We start from the raw sequence: 21,418 nt of genomic DNA on the forward strand, positions 1-21,418 counted from the left end.
TAGAAAGACAATTTTGTAGGGGGTACAGGCAAGTAAAAAGAAACTTAACAATCTATTTAGCATCATTCTCTGTGAAAAGGCATTGACGTGATTTTATAAGCTCATAAAAGTATTATACTACAAAACCTATCTCCAGCAGCTGATAGGTCTCAGGTTCTCCCACAGCATATTCGGTCTCGGCAATTTTCCTCCGGCTGCCCCGCGTGCTCTCCTTTCTGGTGATTTGATATTCTGAAATGCATGGTGATCAATTGAAGTTTGCTTGTATCTTCACTTATTTGATCATGCCACACCAAGTCCCTGAGTATGAACAGAAAGAATGAATGGAATAATGTGTTACCCTTCCATCGTCTCATCAAACAGCTGCCGATGCTCACATCAAAGGCGCTCATTGCAGAGTAACTGCAATGGCAGTGCCCCACTGGCATGGAACCCACCTCCAGTCTCATCATAGACAGCAGGGAGAGCGTGGTCTTGCCTTTTTAGCCGAGTAGGGGGAAACGTTGAAGTAATGGCCATGAGGTGTTGCTGCTGTTGAGAAACTGTAGTGTACTTGGGGCCAAGTAGTTCTAGGGATGAAGGGGGAGGTGGGATAATGGCTTGGGCACATGGGATCAGCATAGGAGAATCTTGCCTTCCCTGTTGCCAGCTCGAAACTTGGGTCATGGAAGTTGAAGTTCCCACAGGCCTGTATTGATCTGCCAGCTGAGCAGCCCAAAAGCATTGCTGTTGCTGATGTTGTTGCAGTTGCTGTTGCTGATGTTGTTGTTGCAGTTGCAGTTGCTGTTGCTGATGTTGTTGCAGTTGCAGTTGCAGTTGCAGTTGCTGATGCTGATGCTGTTGCTGTTGTTTTGTCAAGGTTGTAGGACTTGCATGGGAACCACAGAATGGACTGCCAAGATATGGAGGTACCTGAAGCTGGACCTAGAATGAAGCATTACAACTTAGTTTTAGAATTTATACAGCTAACATGACAAGGTAAAGCCACAACCAGTTAGCATAAATATGGATAGAAACCAAACTTGCTGCTTATTGCAAGTTCGTATTAGTCAAGTGATGGACAAGCTGGAGTCTTTAACCGAGTTCACAGTATATCGTTGGGCAATCATATATTAACTATCCTATTAGTTCACCCCTCCAGTTAGAACTTTCACTTGATCGTTCTCATTCAGAGGGTGCAAAGTCAGCAACTCCATCAAGTGACTCAGAAACTTGCAACAGGCATGAGGGAAAAAAAAAAAAAAAAGACATTATAAAGGGAAAGTTGCAAAGCAAATTTTAACTGGCCCTTATGAATCTCCTTCTACAAATTTATTTATGTATTCTAAGAAGAAAGAATTAAAAACCTGATGTGATGTTGCTGGTGCTCCTGAAAGCTGATCAGGGTAAGCGGAGGAATAGCGAGCTTGGGGCATTGAGAAAGGCATAAGAGTCTGCTGCTGGGCCAGAGAATGAAGATAAGGAACCTGGAGTTGTGACATAGAATCTAACCCATTTCCAGCTCTGTTCACACTATTCTTCGCTTCCACCCCACCACCTCCAGCCAACAAGGACAAGAAATCGAAACTCTGACAATAAACCAGAGAATAATCAAAACATTGGAAAGGAAGAAACCATAGCAATTGCAATATAAGCTTACCTGCTTCTGTGGAGTGTACACCCCAGATGCCAGGGCAGCCTGGGGCTGATCTTGATGGAGCCGCTGGTGCTGAAGAATACCAGTTTTAGCTTCATTTGAATTTCCTTCAGTAGTAGAATTGCAAAGATTGGAAGGAGAAATAATCCCATTTAAACTTTTTCTCACCCCATGGAAGTTGTTCATCGCCATAAGAACTCCTAGCTTTGATCCTTCCTGTGGTTTCAATTGGTTAGGTTGCAATAGCAACCTCTCTTGGTTCTCTGGCATTTGAAAAATCCGAATGAGATGACTTATGCGAACATGAGTGGCACACCTCTTCCATGAATTTTCATTAACAGCCACTTTTGAAACCTGTGTAGTTAACCCAATACCAATCAGATGCTTGAAATACTATACAAACATTTGTGAAGAAATAGATAGCATAAATAAGAAACAATCACTGAATTTTTATTATTTTTTAACAATCACTGAATTACTAGTCCTCTTCACCTTTCCACTTGAAGAACCACTTCCAAATGACCTGTCCCTGGAGGCAACAGCAGTATCAAGCCAACCCTGAATTTTAGCAGCAGAGGACCTGAGACAGCAAAATCCGTGAGAACAGGGGAGAAACAAAGAAAATGGTTACAATGAATGTATGAAAAATATTGAAAGCAAGAAAATTACTGCACAGAAGGACCGTGACTCCCAACACTATGCGATACCACTGAAGACAAGCCTGGCCACAATGCTGGACCTTTTGATCAAAGAAAGAGTATGATTGTTTCACAATATTGACATGCAAAACTATAAAACATGCCACTTTTGCAACTAAGCAAAACTCCAAACAATATGATAATAAGACCTTCTGAGCAAGTCAGAAGTGTACCATTTTTCGTAGGCTCCTTGATCATATTTTGTTGTTCCAGTTGACTTGCAATGGCTATGGCCTATACAGCAACCGAAAGCCACCATTAAATTCAGATCTAGCTCAAAGAACATTTAGTTTAAACTAGGAAATTATGCTTACTGGCCCCAATGCAATCTCTGGTTTCCTCTCAATCAGTGGGGTCTCTGGTTGTGTGGGTAGCTTCAATCTACTGGATCATAGAAAAATATGAAAGAATTATATATAAAGAATAACAGGAAAAAAAAAGAAAGAAGAAGAAGAAGAAGATACGAGAGCACTAAATCATCTATAAAACTACCCACCTAGTATCCAAGCTCAGCTCATCAGCATCACCCAATGGCTTTTCACTGTTACTTTCACTCTTAGTCAAGATTGGCATGCTATGTAGATTCAATTGAGGAACAGAAGAATCTAATTCTATACGAACTCTCTTGCTGTCAGGCAAATCGGGTTGTTCTTGAACACGGGGTTCATTCAAAGAGTCTACTATTGTAGTTTCTTTGGGAGATCTTTCCACATTAGATGAGGGATTGGCAACCTCAGCAATTATCAAGCTGGGCATTGAGCTCAAGTTCTCTTTTGTAACTGCTGAATCTGATAAAGTACACAATTTAAAAGACGGAAAAAAATAATAAGAATATTATGAAATGAGCTAAATGAAGAAACCATAACCTTCCAATGAAGGCATTGTACTCTCCCTTGACTCTGGCAAAGCAGAAGGTTTTTCTTCCATAGATTCACCGTCTAATTTACTCTTCTCATTTACATCATTGCTTGGGAACATTCCGGCCAATGCATACAAGGTCTCCACTACTTCTTCCTCATCCTTTGTTATTGGCCCAGAAAGAGTCTGCTCTGGGGTTCGTTTCTACAAAATCAACTCCAAGTATATTAATCAAAATGCTAGATCAAAAAAGGATAAGAAAGGGATATTTTCATAGTGGCGAAACAGAAAGGACTAACCATGTTCAGTTTGGGTTTCCTTACACCATTCTTTACGTGCGATTCGACTCCACTGACTGTATGGTTCAGCTTCTTTGAATCTGGTAAAGGTGGCGAAACAGATTCGCGATTGCGCTTCTTCATGGCTGTAAATGTAAAAAATAAAATTCACAAACATTAACCAAATAAAAAATACCAAGATTAATTTTTTTTTTTTTCAATTTAATACAAAATACCTTTCTGATTCACTAAAAGCTAAAGTATCTCCCGTGGAAAAGTGAAACTCAGGACAGAATGGAGCAAAATCTCAAAACACTACTGTACTAATTAATTTAAAAGAAAAATGCGGCATAAAAGTGGCAGCATCAACATATTAAATAGAAATAATTGAAAACACACAGAATCTTGCGTCCAGAAAAAGAAAGAAAAAGCAAAAAGCTTCAGTTTTGCTTCAGTTCTAATCCAAACCCCAAAGCAAAACAAAATAAGAAACTTCCCAGAAGACCCACCAAATAAGAACGAGTCTGAAATTTAAAAACTGGGGCTCCAAGTAATTCATCAAAAAAAAAAACAAAAAAAAAATTACGGAGACTCCAATTGCCGAAAAATTGAAAATGCCAAAATCTTCCGGGTTTTGATTCAGGAACCACTCACCTGACCGTAGCTTTCTCGGAACAGAGGTATGATCAACGCCATTGCAGTCATCAAAAAACTGTACAAATAATTTTTTTTTAAGAGGTTAAAAAGCGCAACAAACATGAACAATAATTAATAACTTCCGCTCATCAAAACTGTCTACCTTTCTGGAAATCTTAAATCTCTTGCTAGAGCCATTACTCATAGACGGTGCTTGTACACGAAGCTCATCTTCTCCGTCAGACACATCGCAACCCATTTCGTAGCCTTTGTAGCTCGAGCTTGTCCGACCAACAGCACTCAATCTCCTTAGCCTCTCTTTCTTCGATCTTTCCGAAGGTATAAAGTCCCCACCAACACTATCTGACCCTTCAAAATTACACACACAAATAGAAAAGCTCATAAACAACTAGAACCCACGAGAAAAGAGATAATAAGGTACATAGGACACGCATAATCGGCGAAGCCTTATCACAAAGGGAAACAACGAACACCCAGATAACGACAAGGACAAAAAATGGGTGGGTTTTGTTCTCTTTTTGTATCTTTGTGTGTGAGTGTGAATTTACCAGCGAAGAGCTTGTGGGGCTTGGCTGGAGAGAACTGACTCGCTCCACGCCTCACGTCTCGAGCTTTGTCCATTTCTGAGTTAACAACATCTGAATTTTTGAAAACGGCTTCGATGGCTCAGAATTCGATCGGACACAAATCCAGATCTTTTTCTTTTTCCACTCTTTTTTTTTTTTTTGGGATTTTGAATTTCTTCAATGACAGAAAGAAACCGGGTCAGAGAGAAATAAATCAGAGCGTGCCAAAAATAAAAACCGCGTCCGTTTCTGTAATGAGACAAAAAGGATAAAATGTGAAGAAGAAATTGATTTGAGAGAACAACGTAGAGAAACAGAGAGAGCGGAGGAGATATATATGAAGAAACTTCTTTTTTTTGGGGGGGTTTAGTTTTACCGAAAAGCTCGCCGGAAAGAAAACCGAAAAAGTGGCGTTTGGGTTTTCCAAAGAAAGAGAAAAATGGATTTTCGTTGCCACATATCTCTCTCTCTCTCTGAGTTTAGAGTGGTAGAGCTCGCGAGGATCCCGTCGGTGAAAAAGAACAGAGGAAGCAGAGACAAAAAGCTTAGCAAAGAGATTGTGGAAAAGAAAGGAGGAAAAGTAATTCGTTCCCTCGTGTTCAGAGAATCAGGTTCTTCGGGAATTAAAGCCGAGTAACAGACCAGACACAGAGAGAAAAAAAAGGCCAACAAAGAGAGAGAGTGAGAGGTCAAATTGGCCGACAAATAAGAAAAGCTCTAAAATACCCGTGAAAACTCCTTGAATCAAAATTCAAAATACTTTATCAAAATCTGAAAATCACGTTCATTGAACTCTTTTGGAATAAAAGACACCCATTAATGCGCGAATCTCTTAGAACCCAGACCCAGCAATTTCTCACCCGTCTCCGAATCAAACCCCAGATGTAAATTCAAATTCGAAATTACTCTCTCTTCGAATTCTACCCCAAAGCACTGAGAAAATGTGCAAATTTAAACCCAAGAAGAAAACTAACAAACAACCTTCAAGTCCCAAAATACTACGGATTCACACCAGAGCTCCGAAGCTCATTTCTCTCAAACGAGACTCAAAAAAAACCGAAGCTTTCGCACAGCAAACTCGCGCTTAAATGCTTCACAAAAACCGCCACCTCCTTCCCTTTCTCTCGCTTTTCCTTTTCTTCTCTCTCTCTCTCTCTCGTCACATTTACACACGGCGCCATTCACTCGTCGTTCTAATATCAGCGGTGCACGCTCGGTGGTCCCCTCACGGCCGTTAGATCGCCACTGAAACATCAGACAAACGAATACCCACGTGGCGTCCACGTCGGACGAAAACCCAATCCTTTCCACTCCCGCACACGCCACTGAGCCCAAGCCTAGACGGCCCCGATGCGTTCCGGGAAACCTCGTTGCCGTCCGATGGTTTGTTGGAGACCACGTACTTCTCTTTCTCTGCGATTGAGACGGTTGAATCAGGCTTTTATAACCGAAACCCATGGATCAACGACGGCTACCATGGCAATCCATTTGATGTTTGCCACGTGTCGTATCGACCCTCTCTCCGTACCAATACCGTCTCTATTCCCAAGAAGAAAAATATTCTGTACCTTTCCTCTTCCTCTTATTAAAATGATTTCTCGAAAGAAGAAAAAGAAAAAACATTTGCATTTTGCAAATCGATAAAAGCTGTGAGCAACACGTACCATTCGCAGGCGACTGTGAGAGCGTGCGAATTTGTTCACGCGCCTCTTGGAGTGTGGGCTTGAGAGTACGAAAAATTATATATTATATATACAGACAGATTAATCTCACTGCGACACTGAAATCTGCGACGTGACTTCTAGAAAAAGTTCTCAGTCACGAGGACAGGGGTGGGGATAGCACTCGGCGATTAATTGTTTAATCGACAGCGATTTTTTGATGGGGGATGTGATAATTCGATTCTCTGGCTATCTGCACCTCGGCGTGGCAAAGAGAGTCATGTTTGCTGCGTGACCCATAGCTCTTTTCCGGTAACCTAAGCTGTCTAGGCCAAAGCTAATTACTTAAAAAACCTTCAATTTTTTTACCATCATACAAGACACTTATGCCCTCGAATCGCAAGCCTTGACAACACTACGGACATAATAATGAATGAGGGGAGGGCCTGGAGACCCTATATAGTAGGTCGCGGGTCCACGGTACTACATAGACATTACTTGATTCAGCAACAATTATATGCCGATCTTGTCATCTTATTAGAATTATAGGTCTTCTAGCTTTGGGCTTAGCGGAATTAGGCTGCTATTTGTCTTTGAATCACTTTCAAAGCACGTAAAGTTTGGTGCAACATTTGATAGTTCAATCAATTTAAATTACTTTAGTTCAATCTTTCAATGCCCGCTATAAAGTCTTAAATCTTCTAGCAATGGTCCCATTATTCACTAGGCGCTGGTAAATGACTTATTGCTCCACTGCATTTGCTGCCTCTGCAGTTCTTTATTGTGACCGAGATTTTTGGAACCGAGGTTTAAATTGGACGTGAATTATTTATTTTCTCAATGTAAGAGACTACTAAGAGACTATTGTGTTAGGGTTTGAAGGTGGTTAGGCCTAGGATTAAGAGCCACAATATGTTATGGGCTTTTGATTACTAATAACTTTTCTTATTACTAATCCCCATATGCCAACCACAAATCTAATAAATACAAGCTGATGGTTGCATCCACTCCTTGAACAACGAGAGGCAACGGCTGATTTGGAACATTAATTAGTGGGTCATCGATGTCATTATAAAATAATTATAGAATAGAAATATAATGTCTCATTTTGAGGAGCTGAACCCATTTTTCTGTTCTATGGTCCAAAACAAAATGCCTAGTGGGCCGTTCATCAGATGGGTACAATTACTTTATCATTAACCTATCCAAAGCCCACTTAGTTCTAATAAAATTAAGACCAATCTTGAATTACCAATTTGCCATGATATAGTCTATAGAGTTCCTCTTCGGCTTTAACATTCACAAAGCTTACAACCACATGTTTTTCAAAATTTTGTTGGGTCAAAGAAGGATTCGGATCTTCTCTATTGAATTTCAAGTGAAGGGAATATGATTTATTTCCGAGTTAAAATTTTCTTTTGTTATATTTAACGGTGTACATATTGTAACGTCATTTAATTTAAAATTTTAAATCATGTGGCCAAGGAGAGAACCAAAAATTATTATTGAAGGGGCCAAGGCATAACGACAATAACTTTGTAGCCTACGGCTTAACCATAGTATTGAAGCTTCTCTTCTTATGTGTACTATTTTTTTTTTCCTTTTTGCTTTTGTGTTTTTTAGTTGTTTGGATTTTCTTTTTTCTATTTTCAATTTTTTTTTTCTTTTTAATTTCTTTCTTTTAGTTGTTTCTTGAGAACTAAAAATTATTATAGTTATCAAATAAAAATTAGAAGACATTGTAGAATGCAATCAATTGACTTAAAACCCCGTTTGATTGTTTTGCCTTAACTTTACATACACCGATACACACAACAACGTGTTTCATATTGTGAAATCATCAAATTTAATATTTTGGATTATAAAAACCTTTTAGAAGAGGGGAGGGAGGTGTCTGTATCCCCTATGGACCCCTCCATCAGTCCGTCTTTAAACGTAGTAATATATTTACCATGTGATGATATATACTCTATTAAATATGTAAAATTTATTATGAAATGGAAAGGATCCCGACCATACCTTAGGTAACAACTACAAGTAATAACCGTATGTTATTTGTGTCCTTTTTTCTCTTTACACAACACATGATACTTATACAACCTCCAGGTTATGAGAGATATCAAGCAGAACACTAAGCCAATTAAGGGCAGGAAGCTTTAAGGGCATTTGCGCCTGCCGCCATGTGTAGTCATATTGGCATAGCAGGGACACGCATCATAGTTACCAGAAGTGCCTGGAGGGACGCAGTCGCAACGGGCACAGCACGTCCCACATGCCCTCTTGCATAGCCGAGGCCTAGACGACAATTGACACCTCACCTCACAAGCACCTTCACAATCTGTGGGCAAGAGTGCAAGAATGCTGAGAAATCGAGTGTTGATAGACATGAAAACTAAATGAATATATATATACCTATTTTTTGTGAAGAAGGGCTCTCAACCTCGCTTGTGATCACCTAAAACATGTTTTAAATACAAAATTATTTGGGTTAGTGAGGAGGATACAATTGTGGATTAAGAAAGTAAGATCTAGCTAGATCTTATTACTGTATGAATTGCTGGCAATTTAAACAACAAAATTATTAAAAATCTCTATTAAAAAGGGGATACTAAAGTTTACCTTTTGATAAGATTCATCAAGGAGGACAAGGAGAAGAGAAATGAGAAGGGGACCAATTAGCGTTTTGGAGATAGCCATGGCCTGTTGCCTAGGAACCGGTGCTCTATATATGTTTCTGTCGTTAACCTCAAAATTTGGTACACATGGAGGGGGGAAAGAGTGGTCGTATTTATAGTGAAAGAATGTTTACGAAGTTCGGTAATAAAGAGGGTTGGTGCATTCTTTATTCTTTTACCAACGAAAAAGGGGGTTGGTGCATTTTTCATGTTTGCTGTGTACGAGAAAGCATTCTTGGAGTGGTCGCATCCGGTCTTCGCCAGTGTGGTTTCTGAAATAACAAGATATAAGGAATGGGAATATTGTCATTAATTATGAAATCATAAAGGAAAGAATAATTTTATTTTATTTTATTTTTTTTTATGGTGCGTTTGAAAATAAAAATTTTCTGAAATCAGAATTTAATTCTAATTCACTTTGCGAATTTTGAGGTTTGACTTTGTAAGATAAAATTTAAAAAAATTAAATAAAATATGATATGTTTTTGAAAAAAATAGAGAAGAATAAAGAAGAATCTTGATTCAATCCTGTAAATGTTTTTGCTTTTAGAAAAGAAAGCAAAAGTTTAAAGTAAAATAAGAGTAATAAATGGTAAGGCTTGCGGCCTATAGGGATACCATCCCTTGAGGTCTCGAGTTCGAATTCGGTTAGGTGTTACCATTTTTTTGGGGTTAGCCACCTGAGCATAATCCGAGTTTAAAGGCTTCATTTTTACAGTGGCACTGGAATGGGGCCAGAGATTAATCTGGTAATCCTAGCTGGGCCTCTGCGCTCGGAAGGCTATTACTGTGTGTGGGACAACAGTGAATGAAGTATGTTTGGTTATAAGTGACTTAGGATACCCTAAAAAAAAAAAAAAAAAAAAAATTATCAAATAAGAGCAATAAAAATAAGAACTAAGAAGTTTCCATGCATACAAATGTTAGTGAAAATTGAATAGGGTTGATTTTTTGAACCCATTTCAAGCGAGGATGACATGACTAATCAACCAATCTTGGGATAAACAATCTCTTCTTCTTCTATTTATTTATGCTCAACAGTTTAATTATTCTTATAAATCAAAGACGAGACTCAACAACTTTACTGTAAATATATATTATATAGCTGTTTTCTTTCACTCATATAACTATATAATTTAATTCATTAATCTAAATAATGAATAAAAATGGAGATATCTATACAATTTATTCCACCTCTTTTAAATTTCAACGAAATCTTTCAATTTCTTATTTTACTATGTTCAACTTTATGAATCCCATTTTTGTCAAAATGAAGTTACAATTAGAGGAGCAATATTGTATTAGCAATGCAAAAATTTGAGTGGTGACACAAGTCTACAACTTTTACCACAAAGGTAATTACAAATTGATGTCACAGTTTATTTGTCAAATAACACTTTGTATACTACAACTTTTTAACTATTTCATTAATTATGAACTGACACATCAGTTTGTAAATAACTTTGTAGTCCTCAAGCATTTTATTTTATTTTTTAAGAAAAAAACATTTTGCCTTGCAAAAGAATGTTGTTCCACCAGCTTTTATTATAAATTCTTACAAATCAATGTAATAGTTCACATAGTACTTATTACATTAACCATTAAAATATAAATTGCCGTGCACAATTGTAAGAAGTCATAAGAAAACATGTAATACACCGTTACGGCATTACCCGTACATTTTAGGAAAACTTGCGGGCTTTAATCCATCATTTAAATCATTTACACTTCTTACTCAGCTTAACCTATAACTTCGGAATAAATCATACTTCCATTAGGTAGAGAAAAGCATTTGGAATGATCCGACTTATTTTTAACCCTCCGATCATATTCATTTGGGTTCAGAGGGTATTCATTTTACTGTATAGATTTTATTTTATTATATTTAAATGTATATATAATGCTTTATCATTTAATTTTTTTTAAATGATAAAACAATATATTCTCCCTATAATAATATATACAAAACATAATCTGAGCCTTGAAGCATGCTTTTGCTCTATATCCTCCTCCAGAAACGTGACAGTGGGAAACTGGGAATGGAAAAGGTCTCGTTAAATTTATTGAGGCGAACAGAAAACGTTGGAAATAGTGTGATAGCTCTGATGCTACAATCACACTGTTGATCAAGCGGCTGAGGATAACCATCGCCTCCATTTTGGTCACTTTTCACGCCTGCTTAAAGCACCTGATTGGACAGTCACTTGAAACCTGGTGAAAGGAATCAGGAGTACACGGCTCTGGAAACTCTGGGAAAACCGTTACGTCATGGATTTAACGTTGGATAATCCAGACGTTATATGGCAAAGGGACTAAGCCCACTTACGATACCCTCCTCATAATTTTTTCAAATTTAATTTTAAAAAGTTATTTTTATTGATTTTGCTAATCATTTTTTAAAATAAATACTACTTTATAATCGCAAAATAATTAACTGCCATGAATACATTTGTGGTGTCAAGAGAGAAAATGTTGGCACGGTTTGCAAAAAGTGTATTAAAAAAAATTACAACATTGCCTTTTTTATTCTTTAAATCTAAAGATAAAATTCGACAAAACGTTAAGTTTAAAATTTGCTAAAGAGTTTGTTATACGGGTATTTTTTGTGATTTTTGTTAAAAATTTTAAAAAAAAAAAAAAAAAAAAAAAAAAAAAAAACTAAATATGAAGAGGCCATTGTGAATGCTCTAAGGTGATAATTCTAAAATATTTTTCCCCAAATTTGATAGTTTATGAGGAATTTCATAATTATTATATAATATTAATGTGACAGTTTCAACTGATTTTTTTTATATTAGTTATTGTGAGAAAAAAAAAAACTCCAATGCTAGTTTGGTTGGAATAACCACATATTATGAAATAGTTATAGAATGAAAATATGTTTATGGCATTACTCAAGTTTTCTACTTGTTTGGGTTTGATTTGAATCTATTAATTTCAATTGAACTACCTGTTTGAATTTGACTTTTGGTCCAATGTTTAAGGTTACAACGACTCCCTAATAAATTAAGTCATAGGCAAGAGATGGAGTTTCCTCCACCCAGGCAAAGTCAGACTCAGAACATTACAGATCACAACTGCTAAATGATAACTTGTCAACAGGTGATGCCTCTACATTATATGAATACCTATAAAGATCTAGGAAATGGCACGTGTTTAGTTGAATTACCTGTTTGAATTCAAATTGAGTCCACTCTCAGTTGAAACTGGACGTTAATATTACAATAAGGCTGGGTAAGGATTAATGGATTTTGGGAATTAGAAGTTGGAGGAAGATGATTGGGGTACAACCCCTTCACAACTCCACTCACAATGGTGTGGGGTCCATGTGTGTGGGCCCCACACCATTGTGAGTGGAGTTGTGATGAAGTTGTGGGAAAGGGTTGTGGGTTTAGCATTTCCCGAAGTTGGATTTGGATTCAATATAATTTTGAGTCTTTAAGATTACTGATCCATTTAACAAATGGGCCAGAACACAGCCGAACAAATTGGGCCATAACATTTTAAACCAGTAGCGTCAATATGAATACTGGTCGAATTGGAGGCTAAAGGAGGAATGGAACAAATCTATTTGCTGATATCCCAAATTAATTAAAGAGGAAAAACTGGGATTAAAAATCTACAGGTCATGCTTTGGACGATTCCCTTTGGCCCTTCATTTTCGTAAAAGAGACATTATAGACTTTGAGAGCATTTATAATAAGCTTTTTAAATTTTTTTAAAGTTTAACTTTAAAAATTTATTTTAATTGATTTTTAGCTAGTCAATTTTTAAAGTAATTAAATAACAAACTTTATAAATGTTTATTTACTTTAAATAAATACTATTTTTTATTGATAAAGTTAAATACAAAAAAGCATTTAATGAATTAAATTCAAGTCAAGCCAAACCTTTTTGAAGCATTCAATGCAACAAATAATATTAAAAAATTGTAACATGCACTTTTTTTTTTGGTCTTTAAATCTAAAGAGAGATTCTGGGCTTGTTTGGCAAGTGACATTACAGAACAGAACAGAACAGGATAGTGGGTTGTTAATTTTTGAAATTAGTAAAAAGTGATGATGTGATATAAAAAGTGAAAAAAATTTGTATTGTAGTGAATTTTTTTATTTGAATAGTAATAAAAAATTATTTATGTGATATAAAAAAGTGAAAAAAGTGAGAATGTTTTGATGTTGATTAGTAGTGAAAAATATAAAAAAATGAGAAAAAAAAGTACATGAACAGTACTGTAATGTATTGTTCATGGACAAACAAGGCCTCTCTTACAAATGTTAAGTTTAACATTTTGACAAAGAATTTGTTAAATGAGCATTTTTATGGTTTTTGTTAAAAATGTAGAGAAAAGTCAAATATGAAGAGTTCATTGTGAGTGTTCCGATTGGCTTTCTCTTTTCTGTTTTTTTGGACGGGCTATTCATTGTGCTTATATAGTCCTAGACAACATTTTCCTTAAACAAAATGATTCATGAAGATGAGAGTGTTGCTAAATGAACTATATTAATTTCACACAAATTGATACGAGAAGCAAATTTTTTTTTTTTTTAATTACAATGACAACGTTGAAATAAATTTTATTAAAAAATATGTATTTCTCACATGTTATTTAAAAGGCACGTGAGATCACAGGCTTTGAGACACGCCACGTTTTTGACACCCATCGCACCAGAGCATCTCACGTTGGTTGCAGGGAAAGCACTTTCCCTTCATGGTGCTTTTCTTTTAATCCTGCATACACCACCCACAAGCCCGCACGGTTGTTATTAAATGCCGAATTATCATAAACATTGCATGTGCATGTCATGCACACTTCATCAGTAGAAGTTAAGTTAGTTGACTGCTCACTTGGTAAAAATCAAAGTCACCAAGAAAGAAAACCGATGTTCTGTTCCTCCTTCTGCAAAGGGCCTCCAAAACCAAATGTCTCTTTTCATGCCTAGGGTTCTTTTTAACCCCTCCAGGCTCCACACACCCTCTTCTTTCACCATGAGTGTTTCCACTGCATCAACATCGCTTAGATTTGGATAGTGGGGTGCCAAAAAGCCAAGCTTTTGTTAAAGTGGCTCGAACTATTTGGGGATTGATATGTTTTGAGGCTAGGATTTTTACAACAAGGGCAAAAGTTTCCTGGGGGAGTGGGTATGTTCTCAAGTTGAGTTTCTCCATTCTACTGCATGATCAAACAGATATTTATTTATTTATGAAAAAAAAAATTTACATTTGAGAAAGCCTACAATACATTTACACCTAATTAACCAATGGGAATCAGGGTTACAACAGGAAAGAAATGAAGAAAAATTCAACATGTTACAAGAGCTTAGAAACAACAGTCAACAGTAGATCTTATATCAGAATAAAAAGGAAAACCAACCAAGAATGGGGGCAAAAAGCATGTTTAACTACCCAATTTAAAAGCATCCACAAATAGGCCCAAGCACACTCCAGCTTTCCAGTAATTAATCATCCCAATTAAAGACTGTAATCTAGCAGCAGATAGAGGAGGAGGCTTTCTGTACATAAGCATGCCAATCCCCTCAATGGCAGCAACAACTACACCTGCAACCAGTACGTCCCAATCCCCAGTCTGCCCAAGGATTGTTGCCAATGCATTTGCTGTGTAGAAACCCAAAAGAAGCAGAAATATCTTCACGGGGAAGTTCTTCCTAGCCGAGTTCAGCTTCTCCAGTAGCTGTCTTCCACCTGCACTCACTATTCTGCCCAATCGAGTGCGTCCAATATCAGGGCCGTCACCATTACTGGCAAGATCAGGGCCATCACCATTACTGGGAATCCCGCCCGTGTCCAATGCAAAGCCTACTTTCCACCCCTGCTTTCTTGTCTGAAAACTGTATCAAGGTAATAAAAACCAATGTCATGTTCACAAGGGCCTCAATTCTGAAAGTCACATAAATATATAGTAGGAGGAAAAAAATCTTGTTTTACAACGGACACACAGCTTCAATGGCAACACCCAAATCACGCATGCCAGGAAAAAATAGACATAAAACGATTTTGTTTTCAAAAGAATTGACAAGGAAAGCACATAAAACCCTTTATGTGCATTGAAAATTCAATATATCGACTGGTTCATATTCTTTAGTCACAGGTACAGGTATATGAAAATCCTAAAACTGACTCAACTCTTTGTCCAGGTGACCTAAACAACTTTTTCTTCAAATCCCAATGCAACCCACAAAATATCACCCATTATCACTCTAGTTGTAACAACACAAATACCTCATAAAATTCAAGAATTCTGGAACTAGGAGTTAGATGGGTGCATATAGATATTTCTTTTTCGATGAATGAAAAATTTTATAACAAAACTCAGTTACACCAATACACTCCAGCATGGAAACGGCCGGACCTCAACTGCAATCACAGTACACAGAAACCCCTATATATGTACCCCTGCATCTATACAGAACAAGCAAGACCTCAGCAAAAACAGAACAAAGCAAAGCATCAAATAATTTGGAAACCTCAACAAATTTTATTTTTTATTTTTCCTGAGAATGAAATCTCATCAATCAACTCGCGAGTATTAAAGGCTTAAATCAGAGATTGGTGGGTCATTTCCAGACTCACTGAAAACCATCGAATAATTCTGATTTTTGGTTGGTTCGACAAAAGCAAATAAAGTGTCGAAAAATGTTACCTCCTCCGGGAAAAAGGCGCAGACTTTACGACAATTTGTTTTGGATTTTGCCGACTGATGAAACGAGGTTCACTGCAACAGTTGTGGGCGAGGGCCAAACATGATCTTTCTGGGCTGTCGGTCTCCGTTATTGATAAAACAGGTCGTAACATCATCGATCCCGTTCCACATGCCATGAGCTAACATCACGCTCAAATCATGCCGAGAAGGAACGCCAAGAAAGAGAACAAGTGAAGTGGATTGGGGATGAGGGATGGGAAACTCTGCCGTTCAAAAGGAATATAGACGGCACCGTTTGAACAAATAGAATTAGTAGAGATTATGGATTTTGGGAGTTGGGTTTCGATTCAATATAATTTTGAGTCTTTAAGCTTTCTGATCCATTTAATAAATGGGCCCGAACACTGTTTTCTGGGCCTTTCGGCTCACTGCAAAACAAATTGGGCCATAATAGCTTAAACCAGTAGCATCGTATATGAATACTGGTCAAATTGGAGGCTAAAGTAGGAAATAGCCATAGTTTTTTGGATGCACCTGTTAAAAGTCTAGAACTACCTCACGTTTATTTGCAGAAAAGAAAATTATAGTAGTGCCAAAAAGATTATAAGGAAATTCTTTCGATTCAATTCATTAAACTAAACATTTATAGCACATAATTGTCGTATGCAATTTTTTTTAATTATATATATATTTGTAGAATTTGGCCGTTGTGCCGAATTCCGACCAAAATGGCCGTATCCTGCTAGTTAGCTGGATCTAACTAGAACCGCCATATCTCTGCCGATCTCGACCATTCTGGCCGGATCCTAGCCATCTCGGCCGTTTTGGCAAGATTTCGGTGATATTTGTTGAATTCCAGTGATGGTTGATTGCTTTAATGTAAAGATCAACTGTTAAATCCATATAATTATCATATGCATTCTTTTAATTTTTTTATATATATATATATATTAAAAAAATGAAATAAAATATGAATCAGTTTAATAGACCGAAATAACTTAATTCAGAAAAGGGAAAAAAAAAAAAAAAAAACTTCGTTAATGACAAAATACGTAACTATATATATCGTGTATATGAAGCGAATGGCATTTCCTGTGTTTTCCCACAAGAAGCCTAGAGTTGCGGTCCTAAAAGAGGCTCGATAAAGGGCAATACTCAATGAAGAGTAATGTTAAGATGAAAAACTTAAGCTTTTATTGAATCATTCTAAAATTTATGTAATTTTTTAAAATTATTATTAGATATGTAATAGATATATTATTAAATTTTAATTAAATAATAATTTTAAAAGTGACATGAATGATACAAATAAAAAATGAGTATTCATTTTAACAAAATGATACAAATTCTCTTATTGCACAACTTGTATACTCACAGCAGACACAAAGAAGTGGTTATGAGTGCATTGTGTTGGAGGAGTGCAACGATCACTTCTCTTTCTTTTAGCACTATTCCTTGATGAAACAAATCTATTTGTTAATACCCCAAATTAATCAAAAATAAAAATTTGTAATTAAAAATCTACAGGTCATGCTTTGGACGACTCATTTTGACCCTTCATTTTCGCAAAAGAGACCATATAGACTTTGATGGACTTCATCTTTTCTTTTTTGTTTTTTATGAACTACTGGCTTCTCCTTGACAGCACTTTAATTTCCTGAACCAAATGAAGAGGAGCGTTGCTAATTGTTGTATAAGTTTCTTAACAGTTAATACGTCAGTTTAACTCATATTTATTACGCCAGTTATTAAATAATTAAATTGTATTATTAACGAAATTATGCCACACGAATTTGCATGAAAATTATAATAGAAACTATAATATTATCCAAGCATTTTCCAGTGAAAGAAGGGAGAGATAGATGAAACTTCAACATATTCATTTAATATATATATATAGGAAAAAAAAAAACATTATTATGCAACTCAAATTACAAAACTATAAAAACAACTCTTATGAATAATATTGCTATATATAACAACATTTTTATCATATTACTATTTCACTTTGCTGCTAACGTAGTGTCAAATCAATTTTTAATTTCTTTTTTCAACGAAAGTTGATTTAAGAGGTGACTGACACTACAATATCAGCGTAAGTAAAATAGCGATAAAGATAAAATTAAGTGAGCGAGGTTTCTACATAACTCCAGAATTTACACAAGAAAGACAGTCTTCTATTTTTAGTACACAATTTCATTTTCGATCCACCACCCTTTTTATTTTTCTCTCAAGGTTATAAAGACATAATTAAACACCACCGGCATATGTTTATGTTTCAACTTTCAAGGACACTTGGGTTTGTTGCCACGGGTGGTCATGCTGGCGTAGCAGGGGCAGACGTCATGATTGCCGGAAGTCCCCGGAGGAACACAGTTGCAGCGGGCACAGCAGGTCCCACACGCCCTCTTGCACAGGTTCTGCCTCGAAGATAACTGACACCTGGCAGCACATGCTCCTCCACAGTCTGAAAATACAGCAAACAATTAACAACATAGTTTGAATACGTTAGCCAATCACGACCACCCAATTAATCAAACTGCAGCCGAATCATATATATAACAAATCGATGGAATTAAGAAGACGAATTACTCACCCATTTTTGCCGGGAGAGAACCCTGCGGTACATTAAACAGCACGTGTTTGTGTTAGAAAGTGATCATAAAGTAACGTTTACGTACTGACAAAAGTGAAGGATATCAAGAAATTAAAGACTGATAAAACTTTACCTTCTGATCAGCTTCAGCTACATGGATAACGAGAAGAGAAATGAGAACAGAAGCAATCAAAGCCTTGGAGATGGCCATGGTTAAAGAGCTTGAAACTACAGACTTTGTTCAATGGTAGATGAAACCTCTATATTGAGCGAGTAAAGGTGAGATATGGGTGGTGCTATTTATAGCCCCCGCGTGTGAGGCGGCGAGAGAGAGAGAGAGAGATAAAGATGACAGCCACCGGTGCATGCAAGGACGGGACATTTTAATAATAATAATAATAAATGTACGCGGAAGGGAAACAAAAAGGAAAAGAGGAAGAATAGTTGCATAGTGACTAGTCAGGGAGTATCTGGAAAAGAAAACTGTGGAATCATCTAGAGCAGGCACATTTGTATTTGCTTGCTGGATAGGATCTGCAAGTGGCTTAAGGTAGGACATTTTTTAACTTCTAAGGTATACTTTTTTCTTTTTTTTTTTTAATTAAAAAAAGAAAAAAGAAAGGGGTTTAAGGTAGGGCATTGTTTTAACTTTTAAGGCACTTATCATAAATAAGAATAATGCTACGCCTTTAATTCTTTTAGAAATTTGTTGACATGCATGTATCCACATAGCCACCAAAAAGAAAGAAATAACACATTTTAATCATGTGCTAGCACATAAGTTGCAAAAGTGTTGTAGGGTTTACAATTTTTTTTGAAATAAATACACTCACAACTCTTTTATAAATTTGTTGACATGTATCGGTATGTGATTTGAACCACATAACTACTAAAACAAAATTAACCCCCTCCAATCTTATGTTAACACATATTTACAAGTTGCAAAAGTGTTGTAGGATTAACATTTTTCTTGAAATAAATGATTTTTTACCCACCCATCTTCAATGCAAAAATCTTTTACACCGACTATTACAAATGTTGTAAGCAATCTTGTCATTGTTAGTGCTATCCTTTCATTATGATTATCAAATTCTCTTACCACGAGTTGTAAAAGGCATTTTCCCCAAGTAGTTCATCAAAAACTGTTGTTTTTTTGCTGATCTTTTCTTTTGCCTATATATGTGTCAAGAAACTATTCGGTCAAAACTATTTATTTGAGTCATTTTTAAATATTATTAAAAAAAATATTTGTTGTAATATTTGAACTAAGATTTTATTGGGTGTCTCACTCCACTTGCATTGTCTTTTCTTCTTTTCCCTTTTTTTTTTTTTTTTTTTTAAAGAAAAAAAGAAAAAAGAGGTGTAGGCATTCTGGGCCTGTGAGTCTGTGAGAGTTGGCAGAAAGCGATGGTGGGATTTGTTGGAAAGGAGATACAAAGCCACTTCACAGCTGTACAAAAGTTGCTCTACAGCTGTATTCAGCTCTCTTGAAGCGAATGCCAAAACGCTCAAATCAAATTTGGTCCCCCGTTTTTGACCAAATCAATATCGAAAGAAAAAATATATATATATTAATCATCGATTTAATAAAAACTTGATGTCTTACAATTAATTAAACTTTGTTACATTTAATAATATAAGTAAGAATAAAAATTTTCTATAAATTAATTTATAAAAAATTTTATATAAACTATATTTAAGATTGACATGTATCTCTTTGCATGTATAAGCTTTAATATGTTTTTTTAATAGCATAGATACTTGTCATTTTTACATGTGAGTTGTAAAAAAGTTCCTACAAATCAATTTGTTGAAAATTTCTGTCCTATAAATAAAGTTGTCATTTAAATGTTTTTAATGACATTGTAACATATTTACTGTGAAAAAGGAAAAAATAAAAAAAGAATGCAATGAGTCCTCTATTCTCAAAGGCAAAAACAAAAAAAATTAATAGTGAGAATCCTCTTCCAAAAAAAAATAATAGTTGCAATAATTAATGATTGTTCTATTTATATATCCTGGTAATGCTATGAATTTTTTTTTTTTTTTTTTATCTTTTTAAAATTATTATTAGATTAAAATTTAATAGTAATTCATCTCAAATTTAATTATAATTTTAAGAGCCACTCTAATTTAGGAGGATAAAAAGATAATCCTAGCCTTATATATTCACGCATATTATTATTAGATTTCACTTAGCTTAGAACGAGACAGAAAAATTAAGACTTTTGTCATTACTATTATAATTTTTATCATTACCATTTTAATCTAACTTTTATATTGATTCATTTCAATGGATCGTGAACCTCTCCATTTCACTTTCAATGAAAATGATGTGTTTCGTAATTTAAGTTAAATTTTACGAATTTAATGGTTTATATTTTACAATATCATTAAAAAAATTAAATATATATTTGACCGAATTATTGAAGAATAGCTTGAAGTGAGTCAGACATGACTCGGCGATTACCAAAGACAAATAATTAAATAATTAAAGTAGTCAAACTTGCAAGGAGGGTAGGTGAGCCATTCCTAAAAGTTAGTAATGAGAAGAGTCAGAGGACAATCAACTCTATTACACAAAAATAATATCGGACAAAGATAAATGAATAATATTCATTTTATGTTAAGATCATGATTAATTTTAAATTTTGACTATAAAATCAATATTATTTATTTTATTTGAAATAAAAGTATCCTTGTCTAATAATATGGAGGGTATCAAAATTAGTTGATAGTTCTTGTGATAAGGAAAAAAAAAGAAAAAGAAAAAGAAAGTCCTTATATCTAATTTCTATTCAATTTTTTTTTTTAATGAAAACAATCAACCGTAATGTTACACAAATCATATTATGACACATGTCATTTCAAAATAATTTACAAAAGTTATATTATTTATTTAAAAATAAAAACTATCGAGCTTTAACTGAACGAGTAGTCGATAGGATCTCGGCAAAGGATTTGGTGAGCCGAGTTAGAACGGTTGTTTAAATCTCAATTAACTTGAGTTCGAAACGAGTTTGAACACTCATGCGATTCAATTAAATTAATAAAAAAAAAAAAAAAAAAAAAAAAACTACCTACTTACTTATATAGCTAATTCAGAATTCAGAAACCCAAATAGCGGTTTAAAGG

General features: G+C 35.5%; 4 protein-coding genes across 8 annotated transcripts; all 4 read right to left on the reverse strand.

Annotated features, from left to right (window-relative positions):
* Positions 1-6,098, reverse strand: LOC133870807 (uncharacterized). Of its 4 annotated transcripts, XM_062308031.1 has the most exons (14): positions 4,676-6,098; positions 4,270-4,475; positions 4,125-4,182; positions 3,492-3,616; positions 3,201-3,396; positions 2,831-3,122; positions 2,649-2,718; positions 2,508-2,568; positions 2,306-2,375; positions 2,129-2,216; positions 1,805-1,990; positions 1,640-1,708; positions 1,347-1,568; positions 1-924 (listed from the first exon to the last, which is right to left on the reverse strand). In XM_062308031.1, exons 1-14 carry the CDS (start codon positions 4,746-4,748, stop codon positions 379-381), a joined length of 2,262 nt encoding a protein of 753 aa, XP_062164015.1. In that variant the 5' UTR covers positions 4,749-6,098; the 3' UTR covers positions 1-378. The 4 variants fall into 4 exon arrangements, with proteins under 4 accessions (XP_062164015.1, XP_062164013.1, XP_062164014.1 ...); XM_062308029.1 differs by having other exon boundaries at positions 1,640-1,990; positions 4,676-6,093; XM_062308030.1 differs by having other exon boundaries at positions 1,640-1,990; positions 2,649-2,715; positions 4,676-6,092.
* Positions 6,099-8,386: 2,288 nt separating this feature from the next.
* On the reverse strand, positions 8,387-9,100 carry LOC133871772 (snakin-2-like). Its single transcript, XM_062309190.1, has 3 exons — positions 8,974-9,100; positions 8,767-8,809; positions 8,387-8,692 (listed from the first exon to the last, which is right to left on the reverse strand). Exons 1-3 carry the CDS (start codon positions 9,049-9,051, stop codon positions 8,511-8,513), a joined length of 303 nt encoding a protein of 100 aa, XP_062165174.1. The 5' UTR covers positions 9,052-9,100; the 3' UTR covers positions 8,387-8,510.
* A 5,100-nt stretch (positions 9,101-14,200) lies between these two features.
* LOC133870856 (ycf20-like protein) lies at positions 14,201-16,304 on the reverse strand. Its single transcript, XM_062308099.1, has 2 exons — positions 15,688-16,304; positions 14,201-14,875 (listed from the first exon to the last, which is right to left on the reverse strand). The coding sequence occupies exons 1-2, from the start codon at positions 15,861-15,863 to the stop codon at positions 14,425-14,427; spliced, it is 627 nt and encodes a 208-aa protein (XP_062164083.1). The 5' UTR covers positions 15,864-16,304; the 3' UTR covers positions 14,201-14,424.
* A 1,538-nt stretch (positions 16,305-17,842) lies between these two features.
* LOC133870927 (snakin-2-like) lies at positions 17,843-18,573 on the reverse strand. Of its 2 annotated transcripts, none has more exons than XM_062308210.1 (3): positions 18,417-18,573; positions 18,284-18,305; positions 17,843-18,154 (listed from the first exon to the last, which is right to left on the reverse strand). In XM_062308210.1, the coding sequence occupies exons 1-3, from the start codon at positions 18,492-18,494 to the stop codon at positions 17,973-17,975; spliced, it is 282 nt and encodes a 93-aa protein (XP_062164194.1). In that variant the 5' UTR covers positions 18,495-18,573; the 3' UTR covers positions 17,843-17,972. The 2 variants fall into 2 exon arrangements, with proteins under 2 accessions (XP_062164194.1, XP_062164193.1); XM_062308209.1 differs by having other exon boundaries at positions 18,284-18,308; positions 18,417-18,572.
* Between the last annotated feature and the right edge of the window lie 2,845 nt (positions 18,574-21,418).

The sequence above is a fragment of the Alnus glutinosa genome, chromosome 6 (genome assembly GCF_958979055.1).
Source record: "Alnus glutinosa chromosome 6, dhAlnGlut1.1, whole genome shotgun sequence".
Classification (NCBI taxonomy): domain Eukaryota; kingdom Viridiplantae; phylum Streptophyta; class Magnoliopsida; order Fagales; family Betulaceae; genus Alnus; species Alnus glutinosa.

Bases quoted from the DNA above. Each gene is read 5' to 3' on its own strand.
- LOC133870807 (XM_062308029.1), bottom strand. From the start codon at position 4,748: ATGGACAAAGCTCGAGACGTGAGGCGTGGAGCGAGTCAGTTCTCTCCA. The intron at 4,183-4,269 runs GTAGACAGTTTT...TTATTTGTACAG, and splicing joins GATTTAAGATTTCCAGAAAG to TTTTTTGATGACTGCAATGG. The intron at 3,123-3,200 runs GTTATGGTTTCT...GTACTTTATCAG, and splicing joins TACAATGCCTTCATTGGAAG to ATTCAGCAGTTACAAAAGAG.
- LOC133871772 (XM_062309190.1), bottom strand. From the start codon at position 9,051: ATGGCTATCTCCAAAACGCTAATTGGTCCCCTTCTCATTTCTCTTCTC. The intron at 8,810-8,973 runs GTAAACTTTAGT...AACATGTTTTAG, and splicing joins TTGATGAATCTTATCAAAAG to GTGATCACAAGCGAGGTTGA. The intron at 8,693-8,766 runs GTATATATATAT...TCTTGCCCACAG, and splicing joins CCCTTCTTCACAAAAAATAG to ATTGTGAAGGTGCTTGTGAG.
- LOC133870856 (XM_062308099.1), bottom strand. From the start codon at position 15,863: ATGGCATGTGGAACGGGATCGATGATGTTACGACCTGTTTTATCAATA. The intron at 14,876-15,687 runs GTAACATTTTTC...ACCTTGATACAG, and splicing joins GCGCCTTTTTCCCGGAGGAG to TTTTCAGACAAGAAAGCAGG.
- LOC133870927 (XM_062308209.1), bottom strand. From the start codon at position 18,494: ATGGCCATCTCCAAGGCTTTGATTGCTTCTGTTCTCATTTCTCTTCTC. The intron at 18,309-18,416 runs GTAAAGTTTTAT...TTTAATGTACCG, and splicing joins TAGCTGAAGCTGATCAGAAG to CAGGGTTCTCTCCCGGCAAA. The intron at 18,155-18,283 runs GTGAGTAATTCG...CTGTATTTTCAG, and splicing joins TTCTCTCCCGGCAAAAATGG to ACTGTGGAGGAGCATGTGCT.